At 39.6% G+C, this 24,771-nt stretch overlaps 2 protein-coding genes across 3 annotated transcripts; both read left to right on the top strand.

The window, feature by feature from the left end:
* Nucleotides 1–1,242: 1,242 nt before the first annotated feature.
* On the top strand, nt 1,243–5,893 carry PPD5 (PsbP domain protein (Mog1/PsbP/DUF1795-like photosystem II reaction center PsbP family protein)). Of its 2 annotated transcripts, XM_010251563.3 has the most exons (11): nt 1,243–1,402; nt 1,470–1,636; nt 1,840–1,960; nt 3,319–3,368; nt 4,142–4,209; nt 4,296–4,394; nt 4,729–4,788; nt 4,964–5,023; nt 5,108–5,162; nt 5,525–5,574; nt 5,670–5,893. In XM_010251563.3, exons 1-11 carry the CDS (start codon nt 1,320–1,322, stop codon nt 5,766–5,768), a joined length of 912 nt encoding a protein of 303 aa, XP_010249865.1. In that variant the 5' UTR covers nt 1,243–1,319; the 3' UTR covers nt 5,769–5,893. The 2 variants fall into 2 exon arrangements, with proteins under 2 accessions (XP_010249865.1, XP_088748756.1); XM_088892630.1 differs by lacking the exon at nt 4,142–4,209 and having other exon boundaries at nt 4,300–4,394.
* Nucleotides 5,894–16,547: 10,654 nt separating this feature from the next.
* Nucleotides 16,548–17,882, top strand: LOC104592615 (F-box/kelch-repeat protein At1g15670-like). Its single transcript, XM_010252059.2, has one exon. It carries the CDS (start codon nt 16,736–16,738, stop codon nt 17,795–17,797), a length of 1,062 nt encoding a protein of 353 aa, XP_010250361.1. The 5' UTR covers nt 16,548–16,735; the 3' UTR covers nt 17,798–17,882.
* Nucleotides 17,883–24,771: the final 6,889 nt, after the last annotated feature.

Raw genomic sequence — 24,771 nt, 5'->3', positions numbered from 1 at the left:
ACCTTGACTCCGAATAGAGATAAAAATGAACCTCTGTCCCCCGTCCCTGATGGAGATAGGTTTCCCTTCAGGACCCAAATTCCCAAATTCTTTTTTTTATTTTATTTTTAATTAAAAAATTATTTTGAAAAAAGAATTTACTTGAAAAATGAAAAACTCATTAACCTAAATTACTTCAACACTTAGGTAGTATATATCTATTTGAATTGAAATGAATATGAATCTATTTAATAATATTTTAAAATATTTAATATATACAATTTAAAAATTTAAAATATAAATAATATTTTAAAGAAAAATTGTCTAAAACTCACCATAATATTTTAAAGGTTAAAAACCCATGGTGAGTTTTAGACATTTTAAAAAGTTATGGTGAGTTGGGGACATCACTCCCCGTCGTCACTAGAGCAAATGACTTGAACATACCTTGGTGAGTCCGAATAGGCAATGGAGACAGGGAAAACTGTCATTTCTAAATTAATCATTTTATTTAGGGGAAAAGACTTAACCATACCCTCAGTTTTCATTAATTGGCTTAAACATACCTTGAGTTTTTCAAAATGACTTAAAGATACCTTATGATTCTTTTATCCTTCATTTTCTTTCAAACTTTCAAAAAGAAGCACAGAGATTATAAATCCGAATATGAAGAGATTGATTGATGAATCTCATGCAATCCAAGTCAAATTTTGACTAAACAGTAGACATTGGCTATACAATCCCATTTAACTTATTGCATTTGGAATCAGAAAGCTCATATTGAGATTGTTTGATGAGTACCACCCAATTCAAGTCAAATTCTAATACCAATTTAAACCCTAATAGGTTCCAACGTTGTTGACGGATGATTCCAACATCTAAAATGTGCTCTCTAACATAATCAGAAAGGTCTTACTTCTCAATTCTTTTACAACTATAAATCATAAGATCTACAGCTGTTAAAACATTTGATTTCAAATTTTAAAATTTGTTTGAATAATGATTTTGGGTGTCTAGGATTTTGCTTAACAGAAAACTTTTGGTGCGTTCAAGTTGATTTTGCTTTGTCTAATAAAAAGATAGGCTTTCCCCAACAAATATAGGATAATGGATAGATGAACAAATAAGTGCCATAGGGGCAAAATAGAATTTTAAAAATTTTAAATGAATTCACGTTATGTTTCACATCTTTTAAGTCCTTTCGGAAAAACTGAGGGTATGTTTAAGTCTTTTATCCTTTTATTTATTATTTTATTATTAATTTTGGGTTACGTTATTCAGCCAAATGAGTGACTCGATACTCGAGTGGATGAGCTAACACTGAGTAGAGGAGAGGAACAATGACGACAGCTCTTCTCCCTCCCTCTCTTTCTCTTTCCAAATTCAGTAACCCTTCGTCTCCAAATCTTCCAATCCTTTTCAGGTACTCTCTCTTGCTCTCTCTTTTACACACCTCTCTCATAAGTTTGACCTCTTTTCTTTTGGTTCAGAAACCAGACTAGACGCAAGCTTTATCAGAAGAAGTGCCTATTAGCAGAGAAAATCCCATTCGTTTCTTGTTCTTCTTCAATACCCACTTCGGGAAATGACTTTCGAAAAAGGGATTTAGTACTGTTTGGCTTTTCTTCTACCGTATTTATGATCTTTCCACCTTCAGGTAAGCTAAAATGACGGCCTTCTTACGTATCATTTTCACTTTTTAGCCAATAATTTTATCTTTCATGTAATATATGTTGATTGGAAAGAATGATTTGTGGGCGTTCAGTATAATTATTGCTTCACATTTATGGGTTAAGTCAATTCCCCTTAATTTTTACAAAAGCTCGGAGATGTTCTAATATGTAGCTTTGGTTTCCCTAGTTCTGGTTGCTGCTGCTGAGCCGGAAGAAGAGTTAAAAATGTCCTTACTAGTTGATGATATAAATGCTTATTCTTTTCTGTACCCATCGGAGTTGCCATCAAAGAAGTTTGTCTTCAAATGGTAGGTCATGTCTTGAATTGAATTGGAATTTCATTCGAAAAGAACAATATTGCCTTGCTTAATTGGCAACACGAATCTCTTGTTGTTAGCTATTTCTTTTAAATTCACTTCTTTCTTTGCTTGTTTATCCTTTTCTGGATTTGTGATTACAATTGTACTGGAAAAAAGGAAAGTAAAACAAAGATGCACAAGCAAAACCACCTTCAACTAAACAAATTGGGACTTATGGGAACGTCTTTGGTTCTTGCCCAAACAAAATCTTTCATGGCTTCTACCATCCTAGTTGTATTGAGTCACTAGTAATTTATCATAAGAAATTAGTCGATAATAATTTGAAAATTTAGGGACCATTACTTGGTGCAATGGTAAAATCTTGGACTGGCAAGCATGAGAATGCGGGTTCAAGTCTGAAAGCAGCCACTTGTGCAAAAAATTGGCAAAGGTTAGGACGGTATCCAGTCTACCCCTCCCAAGATCCCACATAGCTGGGACCAACATTGGGTAATGGCCTTTTTTAATAATTTCAGTATTTGATTTCAATACCATATACCTTTATTGATGTTTAAACATTTCGGTCCGCTAGTTTGAATCAAAGATTAAACTGGATCTGCTCACCTCCAGAGACAAGTCCATACTGTTGGATGGCGTAACAAAACATTAACAGGGAAACCCAAAATTAACACTTTGTATTGGTTGAACTAGGTTAACTAGATACACCAAGATTTTTTATGTAGAAGGTATTGAACACAGAATTTGAACTAAAATTATAGTGTTTGACATGAATTGGAGTATCTATGTACTATACATCAATTGAAGACTATCAGTCCAATAAACTCAAAATTGCTACAAATTGTCTTTGTCCTTGATGACTCATGTTTGTGGTAGTTGTTTGGAATGATTATAGGTTGTCCTTCCTATTGAAATTCTATTTACTATTTTAGACTTGTTACAAGGTTTCTGGTGGATGGTATTTGTGAAAACGTAATTCCTTCTAAAAAATCCATTTCTATGCATCTTGAATAAGGATTGCTTTCATGTCCATGATCTATTGAATGTTCAACGAAATAAATGACTTCAGGAATATATTTATTTGTGGTCTTATGGTTGGTTATATCATTTCCATGTGATCTTTCTTAAGAACTTAACCTTTTTTTTTCATACTGGTGGATCTGTAAAAGTTTAATTGGTACTACTGAGAAATCACCCTTTAATTGGTACTAATTGGCTACGGCAGCTATAGATTTTACAAGTCTATGCATGCTATTCATGTTGCTTTATTCATTTAGAAGCTAAAACTACTAGTTCTTTTATAGTTTCTTTAAACTTTCAAAACCTGATGACTTTCATCTGTTTTCAAGGGTGGAATCCAGAAAACCAGAACGCTATTCTTCAGCTGCCCCACTATCTCGTAAGTTTGATATATGTCTTGTTTTCTTTACTATGGCTCATTGTTCTTTCTCAAGTGCAATAAATTTTCTCTAGGAATGTTTACACCAGATGAGAGGATATGATAGAACTTTGCTCCCTACCTATTCCATACAGGGTAGCAGTTCTGTCTGTGCTAAGCTATATTTTCTATATGCTTCGAAGTGGTAGACATGTTAGATACTTCAATTTTAAGTAGTAATATCGTGCAATTTGTTTGATTTCCTGCCATTCCTGGATTAAATATTTTTCAAGGCTAAAAGGGCTGATACATGATAGGAAACACCTCCAGCATTATCCCAAAAGATATAACTATATCAGTTGAAGTTTTGTGATGCTGATCCTTGGAAAAGTGGTTGACCATGGAATCCTCCTGATCAAGAATCCACTTACAAATTGGATTATAAATCTTTTTTTTCTCAATTGTTCCTCACATTCCTCCATTGTTCCAAAAAGGCAAAATACATCAGTAAATTAAAGATCTTTGAATCGGATCATCCTTTTCGTAAAGTGACCAATTAGTTGAGACTAAATCATCTGTGCATGAGCGTGAACAGCATTGGCAGGAAAGAAAGTGCTTTCAAATCCTCCTACCCTGATGTGAACACTCATTCTTTCTGCTTGTATACTTCGGTTGCCATATATTTTGGGAATTAATCCACATTCCATTCTAAACTCCAAGTATTACCTGATAAAACGTTTAGGAACACTAGATATTATAAAGGAAAATTTAACTTGGTTATTGATGTTGTACAGCTGATGCACGCCAACGTATAGTGTCCGAGCGGGTCGACATAAAAGATAACCTCATAATTTCTGTTTCGGTAACTTTTAGAAGACAATGCTTCAACAAGGCACAGCTCTACTTGTTCTTTGTCAAGGTTGATGATTTTGATCTTCTTTGGTCCAGATAGGTCCTCCCAATTCACAGTTCTTAAAAATGAAGGATAAGAAGACATGGAGCGCAAAAGATGTTGCTGATTCTGTTTTAGCTGATAAGTCTGCTTTGGTACCTAATTTCCTGAAACCGTTACCTAATACAACCTATAGTTTGGAATTCAGACTTTTTTTGTTTCTGATTTATCCAATGAATTGATATCTTTTGCTTTGCTATGAAAAATATGTGAAAATGGTTGGAATTCATTATTTGATTGATGAGATCCTCTGGTGGACTGAAGCACATGCTTCATCAGTTGGATCTAGATTTATGGGATAACCCCTATCATTGTCAGAAAGCTGACTGACTCACAGTCTATTATAGGGTGCTTATCTAAATTGTTTTTCTTCCTTGAAGTTTATCACTCAACCTAGTAGTTTGAACTTGTGCCTATGCTACTCTGCAGCGTGTCACTTCCAGTCAGCGTCTGGCTGAGAGCTCTGTTCTTGATACACATTCTAGTGAAGTAAGTTTTCCCTATTATTCACATTTGCTTTTCAAGTGATTTTTAATGTTTTCCTGGAGAATGGTATTTCTTTAATGTGGAACATTCCCCCAAAATCATTACCGTAAGTCTTGTTTTACAGTTAATACACTAATACGAGAATGATTAGAACCCTCCATTGTTTTCATTTTAACAGATTGACGGTGAGCCCTATTGGTACTACGAATATCTAGTTCGCAAGTCACCCACAAAATCTGTTAGTGTTTTCTCCATGAATTTTAAAACTTTTTATTCTATGGAATGCTTTGTTGCTGTTGTTGATCCGTGTAGAAAAATGCAGGCTCAAGAATCAAATATTTATCGACACCATGTAGGTTCTACTGCTGAACGAGATGGTAGGACCTTATTCCCATACTTCCTACCTGAAATGTTTGTCAGATATCACTTGTCACATTTTATCAACTCAGCAAAAGACTTATCCCGACTAGTTTGGATCTCTTGTCAAATCCTATTTAACCATTCTACTCTGTCACCACATCTTTTGTTGTTGTCTTTTTTAACAGTCAAACCACTTTATGGATGTTGCTAGAAGTTATACAAAACCTTTTTTTTTTGTACATATCCAATCTTTGTTGGTTTCTGTAAGGTCTATGTTTAGATGCTTCAAAGTCTTAGCTTCCATTACTTGTTATTGCTTCTTTCACACTAGATGCTTCTTGTTAATTGCAGTTCTTTCATTTTTAACCTTTGGCTGCAGGTTACTTGTACTCATTGAATGCTTCTACTCTTACCAAGCAGTGGAACTTTGTAAGTCTCTCTCTCTCTCTCTCTCTCTCTCTCTCACACACACACACACACATTTTCACATGTAAACAGTCTGTAAACTTTCCGTTAATGTACAGATGGGACCCTTCCTAGAAAAAACGGTGGCTTCTTTTCGACTTCTTCCTCCCACAGAGAGCTATGTACCTCCATATAAAGATCCATGGAGGTTTTGGTGACAAATAGTTTCAGGATTCTTGTTCAATTTCACTTATTTTTTTCTTTGCATTATATAAAATTCAGATTTCTTGACTGGAATCACTTCCATTTCTGGTGAAATTATTTTTCCATTCCTTGGGAGCAACAAGACTGTATTCATTGTTGTATCAGCGGCTTCTTACTTAGCTTAGCATGCAAGAGATGGTCATAGGTCATTTTCAGTCAATCAGGATTAGTTACATAACTTGAGAAGAATTTTGCATTGATTGAATACACTGCTCCCCTCTCATCTTTTTCATTTTTTTAGGCAAACTACTTATTTATTTTTGATCTGTTTGTTGATCAAAATTTATTAAATATAAGGCAGGCAATGATAAGAGCCAGGACACAAGTCAACAACTAAGTCGTTCTAAAGGCATGGATTGGGATCCATAAGAATTGGACATGCAATTGAAAAGTGACTGGATAGAAAGCTTTGATGATGCAAGATGCTGTCGAAATAACTCTGCACTGAAATATAAATGAATCATTGACTAACAAGGTTTTATTCGCCCTGAAGCTTGATGAACTAGGTGTAACCCATCCAAGGAGAGTAGATGATTTGTCTGAAGCTCCTTTTCCCCTAGCCTTTCTCTCTCTCCCTGGATGTGTTAGGATGTGTTACACTTAGGCTGCGTTTGGTTTGACAGACAATAAGAGAGAAACTGAAACTTGAAGGAATGTACTTATGGTCTGTTTGGTTTGTCATTTGTGGGAATAGGGTCCCATTCCGATTCCAACTGTTTGGTTGGGTGGAATTGGAATCCTCATTCCTACTCCTGGTGGAGTGGCATTCCCCTATTTGAAAGAATGGGCCAAATGGTCATTCCCTCCCCCTCCCCTAGGAATGAAATTTCATTCCAGCCAAGTCTGATTCTCATTTAGATTCCAGTCTGAACCAATTCTGATTCTGATTCTAGGGGATATCGATTCTAATTCTGATGGTGAACCAAATAGGCTCTAAACTCTCTTATTTACGGACAAACCAGGCATAGCCATCGTCCATTGGAACCAAGGGAGACCATGATTTGGGGCACACATCTAAGAGATAACAAGAAAATGTAACATTTATATTTATTATAAGATATTAATTTTATGAAATAATGTGTCTGGTGTATTATATAAGTAACCTAGCTTAAACCAAAGCTGAATCCACCCAAGCCTGTGAGCCAAGCTCAAGAACGAACTGAACTAAGTTCATTTACAGCACCAACTTGAGGACGGGAGAGTATAGTGCTGTCAATGGGCCAGGTCTGGTCCGGATCAGGGTAGATCTGGTCAACCGATAAGTAAATGTGTAGAACCAGTCCTGAAACAGTAATAACAGACCCATAACCAAACCAATTAATCAGGATTATCAGGCAATTGACAAATTATCCATTTGTTAAATTGATGCATTTTAATTAGCATGATAGTATGATAATATTACAAAGCACACAATGAGCAATATAGGTATTAGAATGGGCAGCCAAGACCCAGAATCAGCCCAATAATAATTTGGACATGTGATACAGACCCAAACCCAATATAACTGGTTCCGGATCAAGCAAAAATCATTTACACACCTTGAGAGTACGGTATCCAGTCGTGCATTAGGAATATCATCTGTATTTACATTTTATGTGGGGATATATTCCCTATGTTTTAGCGATGCATACAATTATGGCTGTAATTGGATTGGATTTAGCCAAATCTGAATCCGATAACTTGCATTTGAATCCGGTTGAATTTGAATTCAAATCCTAATAGATTCGAATCAGATTTGGATTTAATTCAATTCCGCTTTAAATTTTTAAAATACAAAAAAAAATTAATTACTTTTTATATAATAAATTAATGTAAATATAACATACTAAATTATATATATATATATACATATATTCATATATAATAAATATATAAAATATACTTTTTATAATTTTAAATATATTATATAAAATTATATTAAAATCAATAAATATTATAATATAATCAGATTCGGATTTTAATCAAAGTGGATAGAGCCAAATTCAAATACAATCCTGATTATTAATTGGATGTAGATTGCAAAATCCGAATCCATTCCGATTACATACACATCATCCAAATCCAAAATACTTCCAAAATACTTAGATTAGATGTTAGATCGGGCCTTAGATTTTCTGGTTTCATTAGCAATTCTACATATAATTGAGTCAGTTTAGTTCTGCTGGCTCTACCTGACCATTGACAGCCCTAGGGAGGCAAGTGAGCAACCATCCCAGGGGCAATTGAATTGGCATAACACAGCAGCGACTAAACCTTACGCCGATTGATTGATAAGATCTCCTGCTGGTTGTAGCAAGATCGAATCTCACCGGGACCTGGGTTGGGAGGGTTTATGGGTTTGGAGCACCCGATAGCACTTGCTGAATATACCACATGGATCTCTTTCTTTTATAACTCAAAGCTTATTTCGCAACATGAAATGGCAAACATTTTAGGAATATGGATATCTGCTGGTCACCAGTTGCGTCTAAAGGCGACGTAGGAGTGTTCTGTACGAATGGAAGTATGGAACCCGTGTGTCTCAAGAAATGATTACCTATGGGGACATCACCAAAATGTGTAACATCCAATGTATCACCTTCAACAATAATCTTTAGTGACAGAATGAACAAATTTCAAGGCTTCCAACAAGGATGTAGCTTCTGCCTCCTCTTCTCCGAGTGCAGTGGGGATCGCTATGGATAAGCAGCAAAGTAAGTTCCCAACATGATCTCTACCCACCACACCGAGCCCCGTAGATATATGGTTGCCACCGAAGCGTCGACATTAACTTTCCACCATCCAGCAGGAGGAGGGCACCAGACGGTCTGGTTAGTTGATGAAGAGGAGAGAGTTGGTGGTCCCATAGGATCAACATTTGTGTGAAGCAACTCAGCCAATAAAGCATTATAGGCATCACTTCTAGCTATGGTCTTTAGTGGGCTGGCTCTTATGCCATGGAAAGTTGATTCCTTTTGAGCGAGTCCGGATCTCCTGTTCATGTTTACCCACATATAGTTACGCATAAAAAATATCTCATCCTCCTACACAGTATTATAAATGCAGGGGGAGATATTTTCAATTCACGAGAATAGTGTGTTGTGGATAGATGTGGACAGGTGATCTGGAGTCCTTTCGAGCTCCCCAAGAGGAACCAATAGCTACAATCTTCGTCGAAAAGGGGCCATCATTATAGTGTGATTCCATGTTTAATTCTGGAGAAAAGTTAAGATGATAGAAGGTATAAATATCTATTAAATAAAAGATTATGAGCATTGAATTTTAGTGTTTTAAGTATTAAATAAAATAATAACGAATCAACTAACAATTATAAATATTTTAAATTTCATCTTCCAAAATGCAAAATTCTCAATTAATTCAAATGACCAATTTAGAAGGAAGGAAACGTGTGAAGAATCATTCATATAATTGGATATCAGATCTATGGTCATTCAATAGTTTAGAAGAAAGAAAAAAAATTAGTTAATTTGATCTATGCAAAAAAAATCAATAAAAAAAAAATAAATACAATAATAAAAGAAATGAGAAAAAACAAATTTTAGTTAAATTTAGAATAATAAAAAAAAAAAACCTTACTGGATATATCCAAGAGTAAGAGAAGCTAATAAAACTTGATTTTCCCTAGTGACTTTTCATTTTTACTATTTTTATTTATTTGGCCCATAATTATTGAAATGTTTCTTTCATATATTTTGAACTATAAAAATATATAAAATATATATTTTTATATTAAATAACTAAATAATCATTAATACTTGAGGATTATTCCTTTTTACGCTTCACACCTTGAAACTTAAGGCTTAGGTCTCATCCTAAGAAAGACTTAAGCCTCACAAACTGATCTTACATGTCCTAAAGGAACGACCTTTCAAATGCCCAAACCACAACATGCCTTTTTTTTTCATCATTACAATCCCACCAAAAGTCACTATCTAATAATAAACATTTTTCCTCTAATCGCATTCACACATTAATTCGTCCAACTCCTTAGATAAATATGTCTAATCATATACAGACATAAATTCGTCATATTCCTCTAATCAGATGTTAGACGGGAGACCATGTCAAACACCTCCAACATCTAAAAATCAAGTTTTTCAAACATTAAATGTTTGAAAAGCATTATCAAACACCACCTATATTTAGAATTAGGTATAAGCAAAACAAGACTCAAATTTTGCAAAATTATGATTCAATTTACCAGATCAAAATAATATAGAATTCTTTTTATTCTTTGGTTAACAATGCTAACATAACTGTAATTTCAGCACCGTTAAAGACCAACGCTAAAATTAAATAGGAATGGGTCTTATCAAAATAATAAAAAAGTTAGACCAAGAATTTAAGGTTTTTTTTTTATTTATTTTATACTAATCATTGTCTGATACATGGATAGGTCGTTAAGTGAACAGTACAATATCATGCCAACAACTCTTTTCTTACGGAAATGATAATAACAGGATTCGAAACCGTACTATCATTGGAACAATTCATCCAGCGCACCAACTGGACTACCCCTTAATTGGTTAGCATCCAAGGTTGCAACTCAGGCAGGTTGGATCAGATTGGTCAAGGCTAACCAAGGCCCCACCCTGTTCCTATGATCACTAGATTTGGGTCTGTCCCTTAATAGCGAGAATTTGGTTATCCATCGCCTCCCAATCATGTCCCTACCGGCTACAATGGTGCTTGTGATGTTATGGTGACAAATCCAATACATTGAATTTAGTTCCCAAGGCTCAATTTGGAAGGAGCAAAAATATAAATATGCAGTGCAAAATCATGTATTTTGTATTATTTTGTATGTATTTATATTTTATATATTTGCATTTGTATTCCTTCCAAACTGAGCTCAAGCCACAGAAGAACCTTATCTACATCACCAATCGTAAACTTGATAGGTGGGTAAGTGGTGCGGCATCTTTCCCACTGCTTCAACTTTCAAGAGTCAAATGGATAATTTTTAAAAATGAAAAAAAAAAAGAAACAAATTAAACAAAGGTGGTCTGCGGTTGGTTGAGGGCCGGCCAGTCAGCCAGGCCACCTCTAGTCCTATCAACCAACCATAACAAATGAGATCACATCCCCACCCCACAAGGGGCCACCCCACAACACCCCACAGCACATTCCCGCCATTTATTGGGAACATTACCCGATGATGACATCATTAATACTAATATTATTATTGGGAGATATGGATACATAACAAACATCGAGCCTCAGGCGCTCAGGCCTACTTAGAACTGCAACTCAAACGTGAGACGGTTGAATTAGGGCCGGCCAGGCCACCTCAAACCCTATCATCCAACCATAACAAATATCGACCCTCATACGCTCAGGCCTACTTTAAGTCAAAGTCATCCATCGGTGGGGATTGGTGTTATCATGCAAAAGACAAGGACCACTTTTGTTTTCTAAATTATGCATTTGACTCTTAGAATGGGCCTAGAGAGTTGAGAGTGAAAAAGAATTGATTTTGCTCCTATTCCAATTTTGGAAATTTGTAATAACGACTCACAAAAAGAAGTAAAAAAGGACTTTCAAAATCTGATAACTCAAATTCTCAATCCCGTTCTCTAAAAAGGAATTGTATAACTTCAAGAGGAAGAGATGGCATTTGGCTGAAGGTTATCTTTCAATTTTAACGTACTAATCTTCCCCTCCAAGCGAATTAAAAGTTGATTCAAACCGAGTTGAATATTTGGCTATTTGAATTCAGTTTGGCAGAAAAACATCAGGTTCAAGTTTGAGGTCGAGCTCAAGTTGAATTAGAAATATAAACTCGAATTAGGCTCGACTTAAAAACTTGTATGTTCGAGTTCAGCTCGAATTGAGCTTGATATAAACCAAATTTTATATAAAAATTATTTGTTATTATATATAAAAAGTTAAAACATTATATATAATATAAACCCGATTAGGTCCTTGAATCTCATAAGCCGAACTTCATTAGACTTGAACTCAACTTAATTAGCAAATAAACTTATATATTTTGCTAAAGCTCAACTTGAAACTCGATTTAAACCAAACTGAATTGAGTTTTTCACAAACAAAACTCAAATAACTTATGAAAAACTAGGATAATGTCAACACCTACAAGCAAATATATTCTACAGTTTGCATGCTTAAATTGTCTTTCCAACTGTTCACCTTTTCCTTCATTCCTTTGTGAATTAAGTTGTGTTTGGGTTAAGTAGTTGGATGGTTCAGGTTGACAACTAGTTAACCACACAACCTACAAACTGCTTGGTGCTGAGGTCCACTCAATTCACATAAAATTGAAGGAAAAAGTGAACAGTTGGAAAGACATTTAAGCATGCAAACTGTATAACTATAGAATATATTCGCTTGTAGGGACATTAAATGATTTTTTTCACGAGTTAATTCCAGTTCATCTCGTGGAAAGCTCGATTTTGTTCGATTTAAATTGAGTTTTGAGTTGGGCTCAAGCCAAATATGCAAGTTCATTTGCTAATTAAGTCAAACTTGAGTCTAATTAAACTTGGTTCATAAGCTTAATCAAGTATATATTATATATAATATTTTTAATTTTTATATATAATAATAAATAATTTTCATATGTATATATTTTTATTTTTTATATGAAACTTAACTCATTATCGAGCTTTTATTAAGTTGAATTCAAATTCGAGCTTGAGCATAATGTTTTTCTAACAAGTTAAGCTGAATATCCAAATACTCGGCTCGGTTTGAATCCATACCTATTCGCTTAAAGGGAAGATTCATACGTTAAGATTGAAAGAAAACCTTGAGGCAAATGCCCTCTCTTTCTTTTGAAGTGATACAATTCCTTTCTAGAGATAATACTTGAGGCCATGTTTGTTTGAGCCATAAATGAGAACCGGGATAAATTATACATCCCAGTAAAATTTTGCATGTGTTCGGTAGAAGTGTTAATACACTTCATAAATGGGTGTAAAAAATCCACCCTCGTCATTATTTTTCTTGTCAATACTTTCCTCGAAAATTGGTGAAAAGTTTATATCAATGTAAAACTTCATCTCTTTAAAATTGGATGAAACTTCTTTCTCTCTCCATACGAAAATAGGGCCTAAGGCTTCTATCCTCTCGTACTTTTCTCCTTGAAGAAATCATTCCAAATCCAAGGCAGGGGTTTCGGCATCATGAAAAAGCAAACCATCAACAACCAAAAAACTAAAACCGGTGAGAACACAAGCATTCACTGGTTAACACCTCTCAGCTGGGTTTGAAAAGAAATCTTTGATTCTGACAGGAGAAAACAAACCGGCGAGAAAACGAACAACCATCGTCATCAATGGTTGTCTTTGAGATTCTAAGCAGAGAAAACTAAGGTGAAAATATGAACAACCGTCACCAACAGTGGTCATCTTTAGATTATAAGCGGAGAAAACTAAAACCAATGAGAATATGGGCAATAATCATCGTCTCTCATAAATGCAACCTGAGGGAATTTGAGTTATTAGATTTTGAAATTCCTTTTTTCTTCTTTGTGTTGAGTCGTTTTTACAAATTTCCAATATTGGATTATGGGCAAAATAAATTCCCTATACTCTCAACTCTCAAGATCCATTTAGGCGGTGCTCATCAAATTGATTGTGTGAAAATATAGTGGATAGACCATTTCGGTTCATTCCAGGATTGAAAGAGGCACTAAGTTTCTTTGTGGAACATTTGCAAATTGCAGTGAACGTATCACAATATATATTCCACTAGTATTTATCATGGTTTGGTCCACACGATAGCGTGGATGATTGAATTTTATAAATTCAGTGTTACACCCTCTTACTTACAACCCACATTTCTATTTTTATTATTTTAAAATAATTTATAAATTAAAATTAATTTCAAAAGCATCATTTTTAAAAATATTTGAAATAACTTTTTTAATTTTTTATTAAATTTTAACAAATAATTTTGTAACTAAGATTTTATTATTTTTAATCATGATTAATTTGTATTATTTTTCCACTATTTATCTTATTTACAAAAATATTATAATTTTTACAATAGTGCAAATCATCTCATATATTAGTGCAAGGTTTGGCTGAATGCGACTGCTATTCAGCATGCCGTGGAACTAATGAAGGTTTCATGCTAGTATTTAAATACATGGGGCCTACACCTTTCATAGTGAAGCCCATGAATTTATTATCACCTCATCATTGGTTCGACATCGTGGTGAATTAAGCTAATATGAATTCCATATATTATATATGAGATATATAGAATCAAAATACAAGGTGTGAGTTGAACCAAACTATAGCTGCAAAACACTTCGATGGTTTCTTTATGCTTAAAAAACATTTATACTTGATTTGTCTTCAAACTGATAAAAGTATTTGATAAATCATTTATTGACAATTAAGCTCCATTAGGCACCACATCAACGAAATAATGAATAAATGTTCAACCGTTGGAATTCAAATCAGCCTCCCACAATGTCCCACAGCACATCCTCACCATGTATTGGGAACATCGCCCGATGATAACACCATCATTTCTGATACTATCATCGAGAGATGTTCTCAATACACAACGGCAGGGGCAGAGCTAGGGGGGACCCGGGGGAGCCATGGCCCCCCCTATGGTCCAAAAATTTACACACTCAATACAGTTTTTCTATGTAAGTTTGTTCCCTCCCCTCACTTTTCACCCAATGGTTGGCCCCCTCTATGGTCCATCCATAAGTTTTGGCCCCCCTCAAAAAAATCCTGTCTCTGCCCCTACACAACGGGGATATGATGTGGAACGTTGTGGGGGGCTGATTTGATCTCTAACCGTTGAGAAAAGCGTTAAAATAAAGTTTTCCCGAATGATTGATGTACACATAAATCATGACCAACTTAATAAATATCTATACATATTAATAAATATAATGAGAAAAATACTAATTTAACGATGAAATAATAGTTTTTATCAAAACGCCTTTCACAAAGCGCCCGGAGAATCAAACATACGCAGAATAATCCTTTCATGAAGAGATTTCTAACAATAATTGGATTATATCAACAGATTTGGAATCCTTCCATTTTAGGGGAAAGAAAATTTTCTTCCACTGTCAGTCATGTTGATAAAAGCCCAAACCCAACGTCGGGGTTGATCTATTGGACGGTTTGGACCAGTGTGGCCGAGGTCACGCCAGGCCCAAATTCTGAACCGGATAAAATGAGAAGTCCAAACTCCCAACCCAACTCAGCAGGAGATGAGGATGAACGAACATATCTCACCGTCTCATCCCCTCATCATCCAATATACAAACGGACGAACGGAAAGGACTGAACCTGTCTCATCAATGAATTGTCGCTTTTTGCCTTCCCAAAGTAAGTGTCCTGTCATTGTGTCAATTGACAATTGGACTTCTCTACACTTCTGCCCGAAACCCTGGGTTTTTCCACAGTTTTTAGACAAGATCTCAAAGCTGACACCGACAGAACTAGAACATTCAAACTTCATCCATGAAGACCTTCCACGCACAGACACACTATCGAAGATTCGTCACGATTTGAAGACTTTGGACTATTTGTTTCCTTGGATAGGAATCTATCCACCTGATTGTGCGGATACTTTGGGTCACGAAACCATCCATAATTCCCTGATTGAGATTCCTTACTTCCCCCTTTTTTTCTTTTTGCTTCATGAATCATGGGCCTACACAACAGGGGTAGCCCATCTCCTTTCCCTTAAGCCCCCCCAAGTGGCCCCAACCCCTGGTGGTGGTGGCAGCGGGATTTGATCCCAGTCTCTTCATTCATGCTTGATTGAGCTTTGGCACACACTTCATTCATGCTTGCTCCCAGAAGACGACCAATAACCGTCCTGGAGTTAGCTTGTTTCATACGAAACAAGCGGTCGTCCCTTTCTTTGTTTTGGACCCAGATTTCAGTAATTAATAGCGTTATGACACCTGTCAATTAAGTTAACACGTGTCTAGATACAAGGATGATTGGATCATCCGAACTTTCGAATCGACAGGAACATGTTAGCTAGACTTGAGATCGTGGATTCGTGGTTCGTCAGTGTTGTCGTCTTTCGTCCCGGATTAAAAGGAAGTAAATAGAAAGAAATAGTTGCCACGTGGACATCATATACTTACCACGTGGCAAATAAAAAGAAACCCTGATTACTTCATAATTAAGCCTTAAATAACGAAATATTTGAAGTAGTTAGTACCTGCCTGCCTGCTACTCACATGGCTGGCATCGTGGTGTTCCATCTTTCTCCATTAGAATATCACATCGACGGTTGGAACATTTTTATCTGGAATCGATAAAGTGAAATTTTCTTGGACTTAAAGTTAAAAGCGGAAGTCGCATACTCGCACATGGGCGGGCCCCATTTTGGGCTACAAAAATAAGTAAAATACACAGATCTCCGCGTTGAAAATTAGCGCAACCCGACGGCCGAAATTACCCAGAAGAAATGGATTCCTTTTTGAAGTAAGAGATATCTTATAGTATTTACCCTATCTAAGTTCGTTTCTATATTTAAATATGCTTTGACTTGAACTTTTTACAGAAATAAAATAAGATAATGGTCTATTTATCCTCGAGAGAAAAATAAGAAAAATAAAAAATAGAAAACCGTTAAAGGAATCGATTAACAACGGCGGATTGTCCGTCTCGCTCGTTCTTGTGGCCTTACAGTCTGTCTCTGTCATATATGACTCTGTGGTCTCCCACCGTCTCTAGCTTCCCACCGCCCTCTCTCCTCTTTATCTTTTAGAACCCAACGGCTTTTTAAAAGCTTCCCTTCACCCAATCACTCTCGTCAATTTGTAAACTCGAGATACTCTCTCTGTCTCTCTGTTTCCTTGTTAAAATTACAAACTGCTTCTCTTCTTCTCTTCTTCTCTTCTTACTACTCTGCTCTAGTACTCCGATTAAATCCTGGTTTACTTCTGTGTTTCTGTTATCTCAAGATGGATCTAATTCCATGTCTTCCTGATGAGATTGCCCGTGAATGCTTAATACGCGTTCCTTACAACCAGTTCTCCACTCTCTCGGCTGTCTCCAAAGGTTGGAAAGAAGAGGTGGAGTCGGTGCAGTTTCACCAGCAGAGGAAGGCCGGAGGGTTGAGCCGAGCCATCGTTGCCCTTACGCAAGCTGAACAGAACCGAGCGTCCCCTGCGCTAAAGTACCCTGCGACGCCTGCCTACCGGCTTACGCTTTTTGAACCTGCCACTGGATCGTGGAGTAGCCTGCCGCCGGCCCCTGGGTTTCCCGACGGTTTGCCGTTGTTCTGCCAGTGCGCTGGGGTTGGACGGAATCTGGTGGTGATCGGCGGGTGGAACCCGACGACGTGGGAAGTATCTAAAGCGGTGTTCGTTTTCGATTTCATGTCCGGCAAATGGCGCCGTGGGGCTGACATGCCGGGGGGGTCTCGATCGTTCTTCGCCTGCGCGTCGGATTCTGATCGGAAGGTTTTCGTAGCTGGCGGGCATGATGACGAGAAGAACGCACTGAACTCTGCAATGTCTTACGATCTGGCAAAGGACGAGTGGGCCCCGCTTCCCGACATGGAGAGACAGCGAGACGAGTGCAAAGGGATTTTCCACGCTGGCAAATTCCACGTCATCGGCGGGTATTCCACGGATATGCAGGGACGGTTTGAGCGGAGTGCGGAGGTTTTCGATGTTGCCACGTGGCAATGGAGCAAGGTTGAGGAGGACGTCCTGGACACAGGCTCGTGTCCGAGGACTTGCGTGGCTGGGACGGAGGGGAAGTTTTACAGGTGTAAGGCTGGTCACGTGGCAGTTCTAGAAGGCGTCATGTGGAGGTCAGTGGCCGAGTTACCGGCTGACATTCGCTTGTCACCGAATTTGCTGACATGGCAGGGAAATCTACTGGTGCTAGGGATGGCCAAGTACGGTGGGCCCTATGCAACGTACGTATTGGAATCGCCGAATTATACATGGAGAAAGGTGGAGACGCCGGAGGAATATTCCGGCCACGTTCAGGCCGGCTGTTGCTTGGAGATGTAATAATATTTATTCATCTAATAATCCTTCTTGTACAAAGAAACCAAAATTTGATGGTTGTAATTGAGTGAGATATGCACATACGTCAGTCTGAGTTTCTCAATTCCATGAATTTTTTTTTATAGTTTTAATTTAACTTGAAGAAGACGGAAATAGTTTCATACTTTCATTTGAATGGGCTATTAATAGAAGAAAGCTATAACAATTCCCACGTTCTGAAATCAAAGACGAGAAAAAATTTTAGAAAGTCTGAAAAATCTAAATCGAATCCAGAAACGTCACAAGCGGGGAACGGGGGATCGACGTCATCGGGAGAATTGAGTTTCTAGTTTATAATAGAAGGATTAATTTTAGAATTCAATGATGGTCAAAAACATACAAACAAATGACAATGGGAGCTAGTATCGAATGACCGGATTGTATAAAATCCAGAACTAATCCAGATCTTCTTAAGTTGAACTCTTCAACTAGTTCATTTGTTTATAGAAACTAGAACTAGTTGAAGAGTTCAGCTATGAACTAAGGATCTGGATTAATTCTGGGTTTAAACACTCCGGTCATTTAGATTAATTCTGGTTTCAAACAATCCGGTCATTTGGATTAACTCTGGGTTTAAACAATCCGGTCATTTGGATTAATTCTGATTTCTAGTTTCTATTTTCCGTTTTCTAGTAGTAGTTGCATTGCATTATTTGAAAACGGAAAGTAGAAAGTAGAAAGCTCCGTGCTATTGGAGTAAGAAGATTTTCATTGTTAGCTAAACGCAATAAGTCAAACCAGAGGGAGTTCTTGACTTCTGTTTATTTTCGAATTCTAAGGACACCAGCTGAGAATGTTACCCCATATACTGAGGAATCTGGATCAGATGTAGATCCAATGACTGACTGCCATCTGTTCTTTGTTTATTATTTATTTCATTTTTTAAAATTGCACGCTCTTTATTTCTCTCTAACCCCATCTTTATTCCCTAAACCCTAATCTTGAACAAAGCTATCTCTATTGGGAATAGCAAATTTGGATTTAATCCTCGCACCATCCCCATAGCCCTTGTAGCCCTACATTAGCTTGTGAATGTTTTTAAGAGAGATTCCAAATAGGGGTAAGCAAAAAAAAATTGAAAAACCGAATTTATTGAAAAAATCGACCGAAACCGAATCAGAAAATTGGTTAATCGAATCAGTTGGTTTAGTTTTGAATGGTGTTTTTAAAATCTAAAAGTATTGGTTTGGTTTTGATTAACCAATATAAAAAACTGATGGTTAATCAAACCGATCGGCATACATATATTTTTATATATTTTATAAATTAATAAATATGCATTATATATATAATATATTGTAAAAACAAAAAAACTAACAAACCAATGAATCAAACCGATAGTTAATTGAGCCGATCAACCGATTAATTGATAGATTTTGGTTACCGGTTTTTCAAACCAATACTATTAGTTTGATTACAAAAAATTCCTCACAGTTAAATTTTGAGAGTGCTTAAAAATGATTATTTATTTGGATAAATATTTAATTTGAGCCGAGACCACACCAATAAACACTTATTTACATTTGAAAAATAAGTCTAAAATTAATGCTTATTCTTGAAAAACTCAAATTTTAAATTTATTTTTAAATACTTATTTCCTTTTTGACTTATCTTGATCCGTCATCCGCTGGTATTCCACGAATTTTCCATGCTGGCAAACACTGAAGTCTACAATATCTTGATCCGTCATGTCATTTTTTCCATAAGCACTGCCAAACTTTGCCACAATTGAGAGTAATGGAGAAACAGTGAGCTTATAAGTAGGGGTGGATTCGAGTCGAGCCGAGCCGAATAGTACCAGGCTCGAGCTCGGCTCGAGACTATTCTATAAGGCTCGAGCTTGAGCTCAAGTTCAGTTCGAGCCAGAACATTGAGCTCGAGTTTGGCTCGAGTCAAAAGTTTATAAGCTCGAGCTCGGCTTGACTTGGCTCGTTTTATATTTTATAAAAATATTTATTATATATTTTATTATAAAAATAAAAATTATATATAAAAAAGTATTTTATATTTAAAAATTAAGAATTATAATTGATGTAACCGTTTCTGGTCACGTACCAATTTTTTGTGATGTATAAAAATTTTTTTGGCTAAGTACCTCGTTATTTGACCCGGTGGTGACGTGCCTTGGTGATGAGCTACTTGGTGGCGAACTCCCTGGTGGAGAACTGCCTGGTGGCGAGCTCCCTAGTGGAGAGCTACTTGGTGGCGAACTGCTTGGTGGCGAACTACCGAGTGGCGAGCTCCCTGGTGGAGAATTGCCTACTTGGTGGCGAACTGCTTGGTGGCGAACTCCCTGGTGGAGAACTACCTGGTGGTGAGCTCCCTGGTGGAGAACTGCCTGGTGGCGAGCTCCCTGGTGGAGAGCTACTTGGTGGCGAACTGCTTGGTGGAGACTGCCTGGTGGCGAGCTCCTTGGTGATGAACTGCCTGGTGGCGAACTACCTGGTGGGACTCATCATTTGACCTGCTCCTAGGCGGCCTACAACTCAGAGGATGGTGGAGCTCCCTGGTGCAGAGCAACCCGACTGCCCTCTGCATGAGGTGATTTCCTCTCCTTTGTAGGCGACGGGAGATGAGGGACCTGCGAGAACTTAATCAGAGGACCCGAGGGTATTTTCCCGACGGGGACTCTCCGATGCCTAAGTTAGCATTCTGATTACAGAGAGCTTGGAGAGAAATGAGAGAGCTAGAGAGCAGGGGTTACCATCCTTTTTTCTCTCCCCTCGGCTTTGGGGGTCGGAGTCTTTATATAGTGGTGTCCTCGCGGGTTAGGTGGGTGAAAAGTCTTCAAACGGTAAGACTCGTCACATCCCGTCAAAACCGGGGTACGGTGGTGAACTCCTCGAGGTGGTCAGGCTGGCGCTTGTGTTAGGTGGCCAGGTTGGCGCCTGGGCCAGGTTGTCAGGTCGGCGCTTGTGTCAGTCGGTAGGTCGGTGTCTGGGTCAGGTTGTCAGGTTGTCAGGCAGGAGATCTTCCTACGATACGCTAAACTGCTCTTCTGTACCGAGCTACCCTATAAGTGGCGAGCTGCCCGGGGGAGCTATGCCGAGCTGCTTGTGGCGAGCTTTGCCGAGCTGCCTGGCTCCTTGGTGGCAAGCTCCTTGGAGAGCTGCCTAGCTCCTTGGCGAGCTCTTTGGTGATTTACCGAGCTCCTTGGTGAGCTACCAAGCTCGCGGGGTATGCCGTTATGGTTCATCGGTGGACGTCTTATGGGTTGCCAGGTCGGTCAGGTCGGATCATGTCGGGCTGATCCAGGTCGGCCAGGTCGCGCAGGCCGCGCCAGGCCGCGCTAGGCCGGCTAGGTCAGTGCCCCGGCGGGACACCGACTTGGTAAGTTGTTGCCTGGGTGTCGCCTAGTTGTCACGAGGTGCCACGTGTCACAATTTCACTAGAGAGCCAAATCTTCCCTCATCATTTGCCCCCCATTCCCGAGCTGAGAGTAACTCAGCGAAGGGAGTAGATTTCTTTTGGCCCGTAAGTCGACGAGCTAGTAAGTGTTGATCCAATTCCTTAGGCTTTGGGAGCTACTAGTAAGGCGAGGGGGTCTCCGCCAGTTCAGTAGTGTAGCCCTTAGGCTCTAGGGAAACTTATAGTTCACTTTTGCTGATTTTGCTCCTGCCGAGGAAGCGACTAGATATTTAGCAATAGTGTGGCCCGTAGGCTTTAGGAGTGACTCGTAGTCTACTCTTCTTTGACTTTTGCCCGTGCTGGAGAGGCGACCGGGTCTTAAGCAATAATGTGGCCCGTAGGCTTTGAGAGTGACTCGTAGTCTACTCTTTTTTGACTTTGCCTGTGCCGGAGAGACGACCGGGTCTTAAGCAGTAATGTGGCCCGTAGGCTTTGGGAGTGACTCATAGTCTACTATTTTTTGACTTTGCCCGTGCCGGAGAGGCGACCGGGTCTTAAGCAGTAATGTGGCCCGTAGGCTTTGCCTGTGAGGTGCCGAGCTATGATTGTGCAGCATCAGCTTCGTAATGCCGGTCACCCACTCCTACAAGAAGCTACTAGGAGCTCGACCTTCGGGGGTAGCACTACTAACTTTAGGTCGCCAGCTCACACGGGAGCCTTGGAAGGCTCGACCGGTAAGGGTGCCTATGTAGTCTGTTGGCCGCCAACTCCCGCGGAAGCCACGAAGAGCTCATCTTTGTAGGGGGGACCTTGTGAAGAGGACTGATGAGGCTTTATCTGAATTGAAAGTAAGGTTGGTAGAGCTACTTAGTCTGTTAGCTCCCTGCATAGTCTTTGAGTTCATAAAAAATGCAAACTATAAAGCGATAGCTTCAATTTCTAAAAAAGTGAGGACTTAGCTTTGGTAAGATGAGAACTTAGCTTTTGTAGGATGAGAACTTAGCTTTTTGTAGCGTTTCCCACAGACGGCGCCAATTGATGTAACCGTTTCTGGTCACGTACCAATTTTTTGTGATGTATAAAATTTTTTGGCTAAGTACCTCGTTATTTGACCCGGTGGTGACGTGCCTTGGTGATGAGCTACTTGGTGGCGAACTCCCTGGTGGAGAATTGCCTGGTGGCGAGCTCCCTGGTGGAGAGCTACTTGGTAGCGAACTGCTTGGTGGCGAACTCCCTAGTGGAGAACTACCTGGTGGCGAGCTCCCTGGTGGAGAACTGCCTGGTGGCGAGCTCCCTGGTGGAGAGCTACTTGGTGGCGAACTGCTTGGTGGCGAACTCCCTGGTTGAGAACTGCCTGGTGGAGAATTGCCTGGTGGCGAGCTCCCTGGTGGAGAGCTACTTGGTGGCGAACTCCCTGGTGGAGACTACTTGGTGGCAAGCTCCCTGGTGGCGAATTGTCTGGGGGACTCATCATTTGACCTGCTCCTAGGCGGCCTGCAACTCAGAGGATGGTGGAGCTCCCTGGTGCAGAGCAACCCGACTGCCCTCTGCATGAGGTGATTTCCTCTCCTTTGTAGGCGGCGGGAGCTGAGGGACCTGCGAGAACTGAATCAGAGGACCCGGGGGTATTTTCCCGGCGGGGACTCTCCGATGCCTAAGTTAGCATTCTGATTACAGAGAGCTTGGAGAGAAATGAGAGAGCTAGAGAGCAGGGGTTACCATCCCTTTTTCTCTCCCCTCGGCTTTGGGGGTCGGAGTCTTTATATAGTGGTGTCCTTGCGGGTTAGGTGGGTGAAAAGCTTTCAAATGGTAAGACTCGTCACATCCCGTCAGAACCGGGGTACGGTGGTGAACTCCTCGAGGTTGTTAGGCTGGCGCTTGTGTCAGGTGGCCAGGTCGGCGCCTGGGCCAGGTTGTCAGGTCGGCGTCTGTGTCAGTCGGCGGGTCGGTGTCTGGGTCAGGTTGTCAGGCAGGAGATCTTCCTGCGATACGCCAAACTACTCTTCTGTATCGAGCTACCCTACAAGTGGCGAGCTGCCCGGGGGAGCTATGCCGAGCTCCTTGGGCTATGCTGAGCTGCTTGTGGTGAGCTTTGCCGAGCTGCCTGGTTCCTTGGTGGCGAGCTCCTTGGAAAGCTGCCTAGCTCCTTGGCGAGCTCTTTGGTGAGCTACCGAGCTCGCGGGGTATGCCGTTATGGTTCATCGGTGGGCGTCTTATGGGTTGCGAGGTCGGCTAGGACGGATCATGTGCCGGGCTGATCCAGGTCGGCCAGGTCACGCAGGCCGTGCGCCAACCCGACTGCCCTCTACATGAGGTGATTTCCTCTCCTTTGTAGGCGGCGGGAGCTGAGGGACCTGCGAGAACTGAATCAGAGGACTCGGCGGGGACTCTCTGATGCCTAAGTTAGCATTCTGATTACAGATAGCTTGGAGAGAAATGAGAGAGCTAGAGAGCAGGGGTTACCATCCTTTTTTCTCTCCCCTCAGCTTTTGGGGTCGGAGTCTTTATATAGTGGTGTCCTTGCGGGTTAGGTGGGTGAAAAGCCTTCAAACGGTAAGACTCGTCACATCCCGTCAGAACCGGGGTACGGTGGTGAACTCCTCGAGGTTGTCAGGCTGGCGCTTGTGTAAGGTGGCCAGGTCGGCGCCTGGGCCAGGTTGTCAGGTCGGCGGGTCGGTGTTTGGGTCAGGTTGTCAGGCAGAAGATCTTGATGCGATACGCCAAACTACTCTTCTGTATCGAGCTACCCTACAAGTGGCGAGCTGCCCGGGGGAGCTATGCCGAGCTGCTTGTGGCGAGCTTTGCCGAGCTGCCTGGCTCCTTGGTGGCGAGCTCCTTGGAGAGCTGCCTAGCTCCTTGGCGAGCTCTTTGGTGAGCTACCGAGCTCCTTGGCGAGCTCCTTGGTGAGCTACCGAGCTCGTGGGGTATGCCGTTATGGCTCATCGGTGGGCGTCTTATAAACACTAGATTTTGACAAGCCCATATAATTTTATTATATATATTCAAGCCGGCTCGCGAGCCTCACGAGCTGAGCTTGAACAGCTCATGAAAAGCTCGGCTCGTTGGCACCCCTACTTATAAACACTAGATTTTGACAAGCCCATATCTGCTATAGGCTGCAACTTCCAACGAAATCTCTGGCTCATAGTTTTAAGAGAATCCAAATCTACCCCCCACAAATTGCGCCCCAAAAACCTCTCACATACATCTTAATTGTGTATTAAGCTCAGATTGGAAGAAGTACAAATATAAAATTATAGAGTGCAAAATCTTACATTTTCTATTATTTTGTATATATTTATACTGTTTATATTTGTATTTATACTCCTTCGATTATAAATACGGAAGATATTTTTAATGTACGTTGAGATGTGTATGTGAAGCATTTTTGGGACGCATTCTGTGGGGAAGATGTGAACTCTTTTTAAGAACTTTTAGGTTTCAAGATTTGAACTAGGCCCATTTCTAAGAAGAGTATTAGTATTAGACATATTACATCAGAGGAGAATCATAAATATACATAATAGAGGTGATAAGTTTTTTAAAAAATAAAATTAAAGATGTACACAATAGGAATAGTAAGGGATTCA

Source organism: Nelumbo nucifera, chromosome 8 (assembly GCF_055504915.1).
Source record: "Nelumbo nucifera cultivar China Antique chromosome 8, China Antique-T2T, whole genome shotgun sequence".
Taxonomy (NCBI): Eukaryota; Viridiplantae; Streptophyta; class Magnoliopsida; order Proteales; family Nelumbonaceae; genus Nelumbo; species Nelumbo nucifera.
This window is presented reverse-complemented; position numbering and strand designations above follow the sequence as displayed.

Bases quoted from the DNA above. Each gene is read 5' to 3' on its own strand.
- LOC104592615 (XM_010252059.2), top strand. From the start codon at position 16,736: ATGGATCTAATTCCATGTCTTCCTGATGAGATTGCCCGTGAATGCTTA.
- PPD5 (XM_010251563.3), top strand. From the start codon at position 1,320: ATGACGACAGCTCTTCTCCCTCCCTCTCTTTCTCTTTCCAAATTCAGT. The intron at 1,403-1,469 runs GTACTCTCTCTT...CTTTTGGTTCAG, and splicing joins AATCTTCCAATCCTTTTCAG to AAACCAGACTAGACGCAAGC. The intron at 5,575-5,669 runs GTAAGTCTCTCT...GTTAATGTACAG, and splicing joins TTACCAAGCAGTGGAACTTT to ATGGGACCCTTCCTAGAAAA.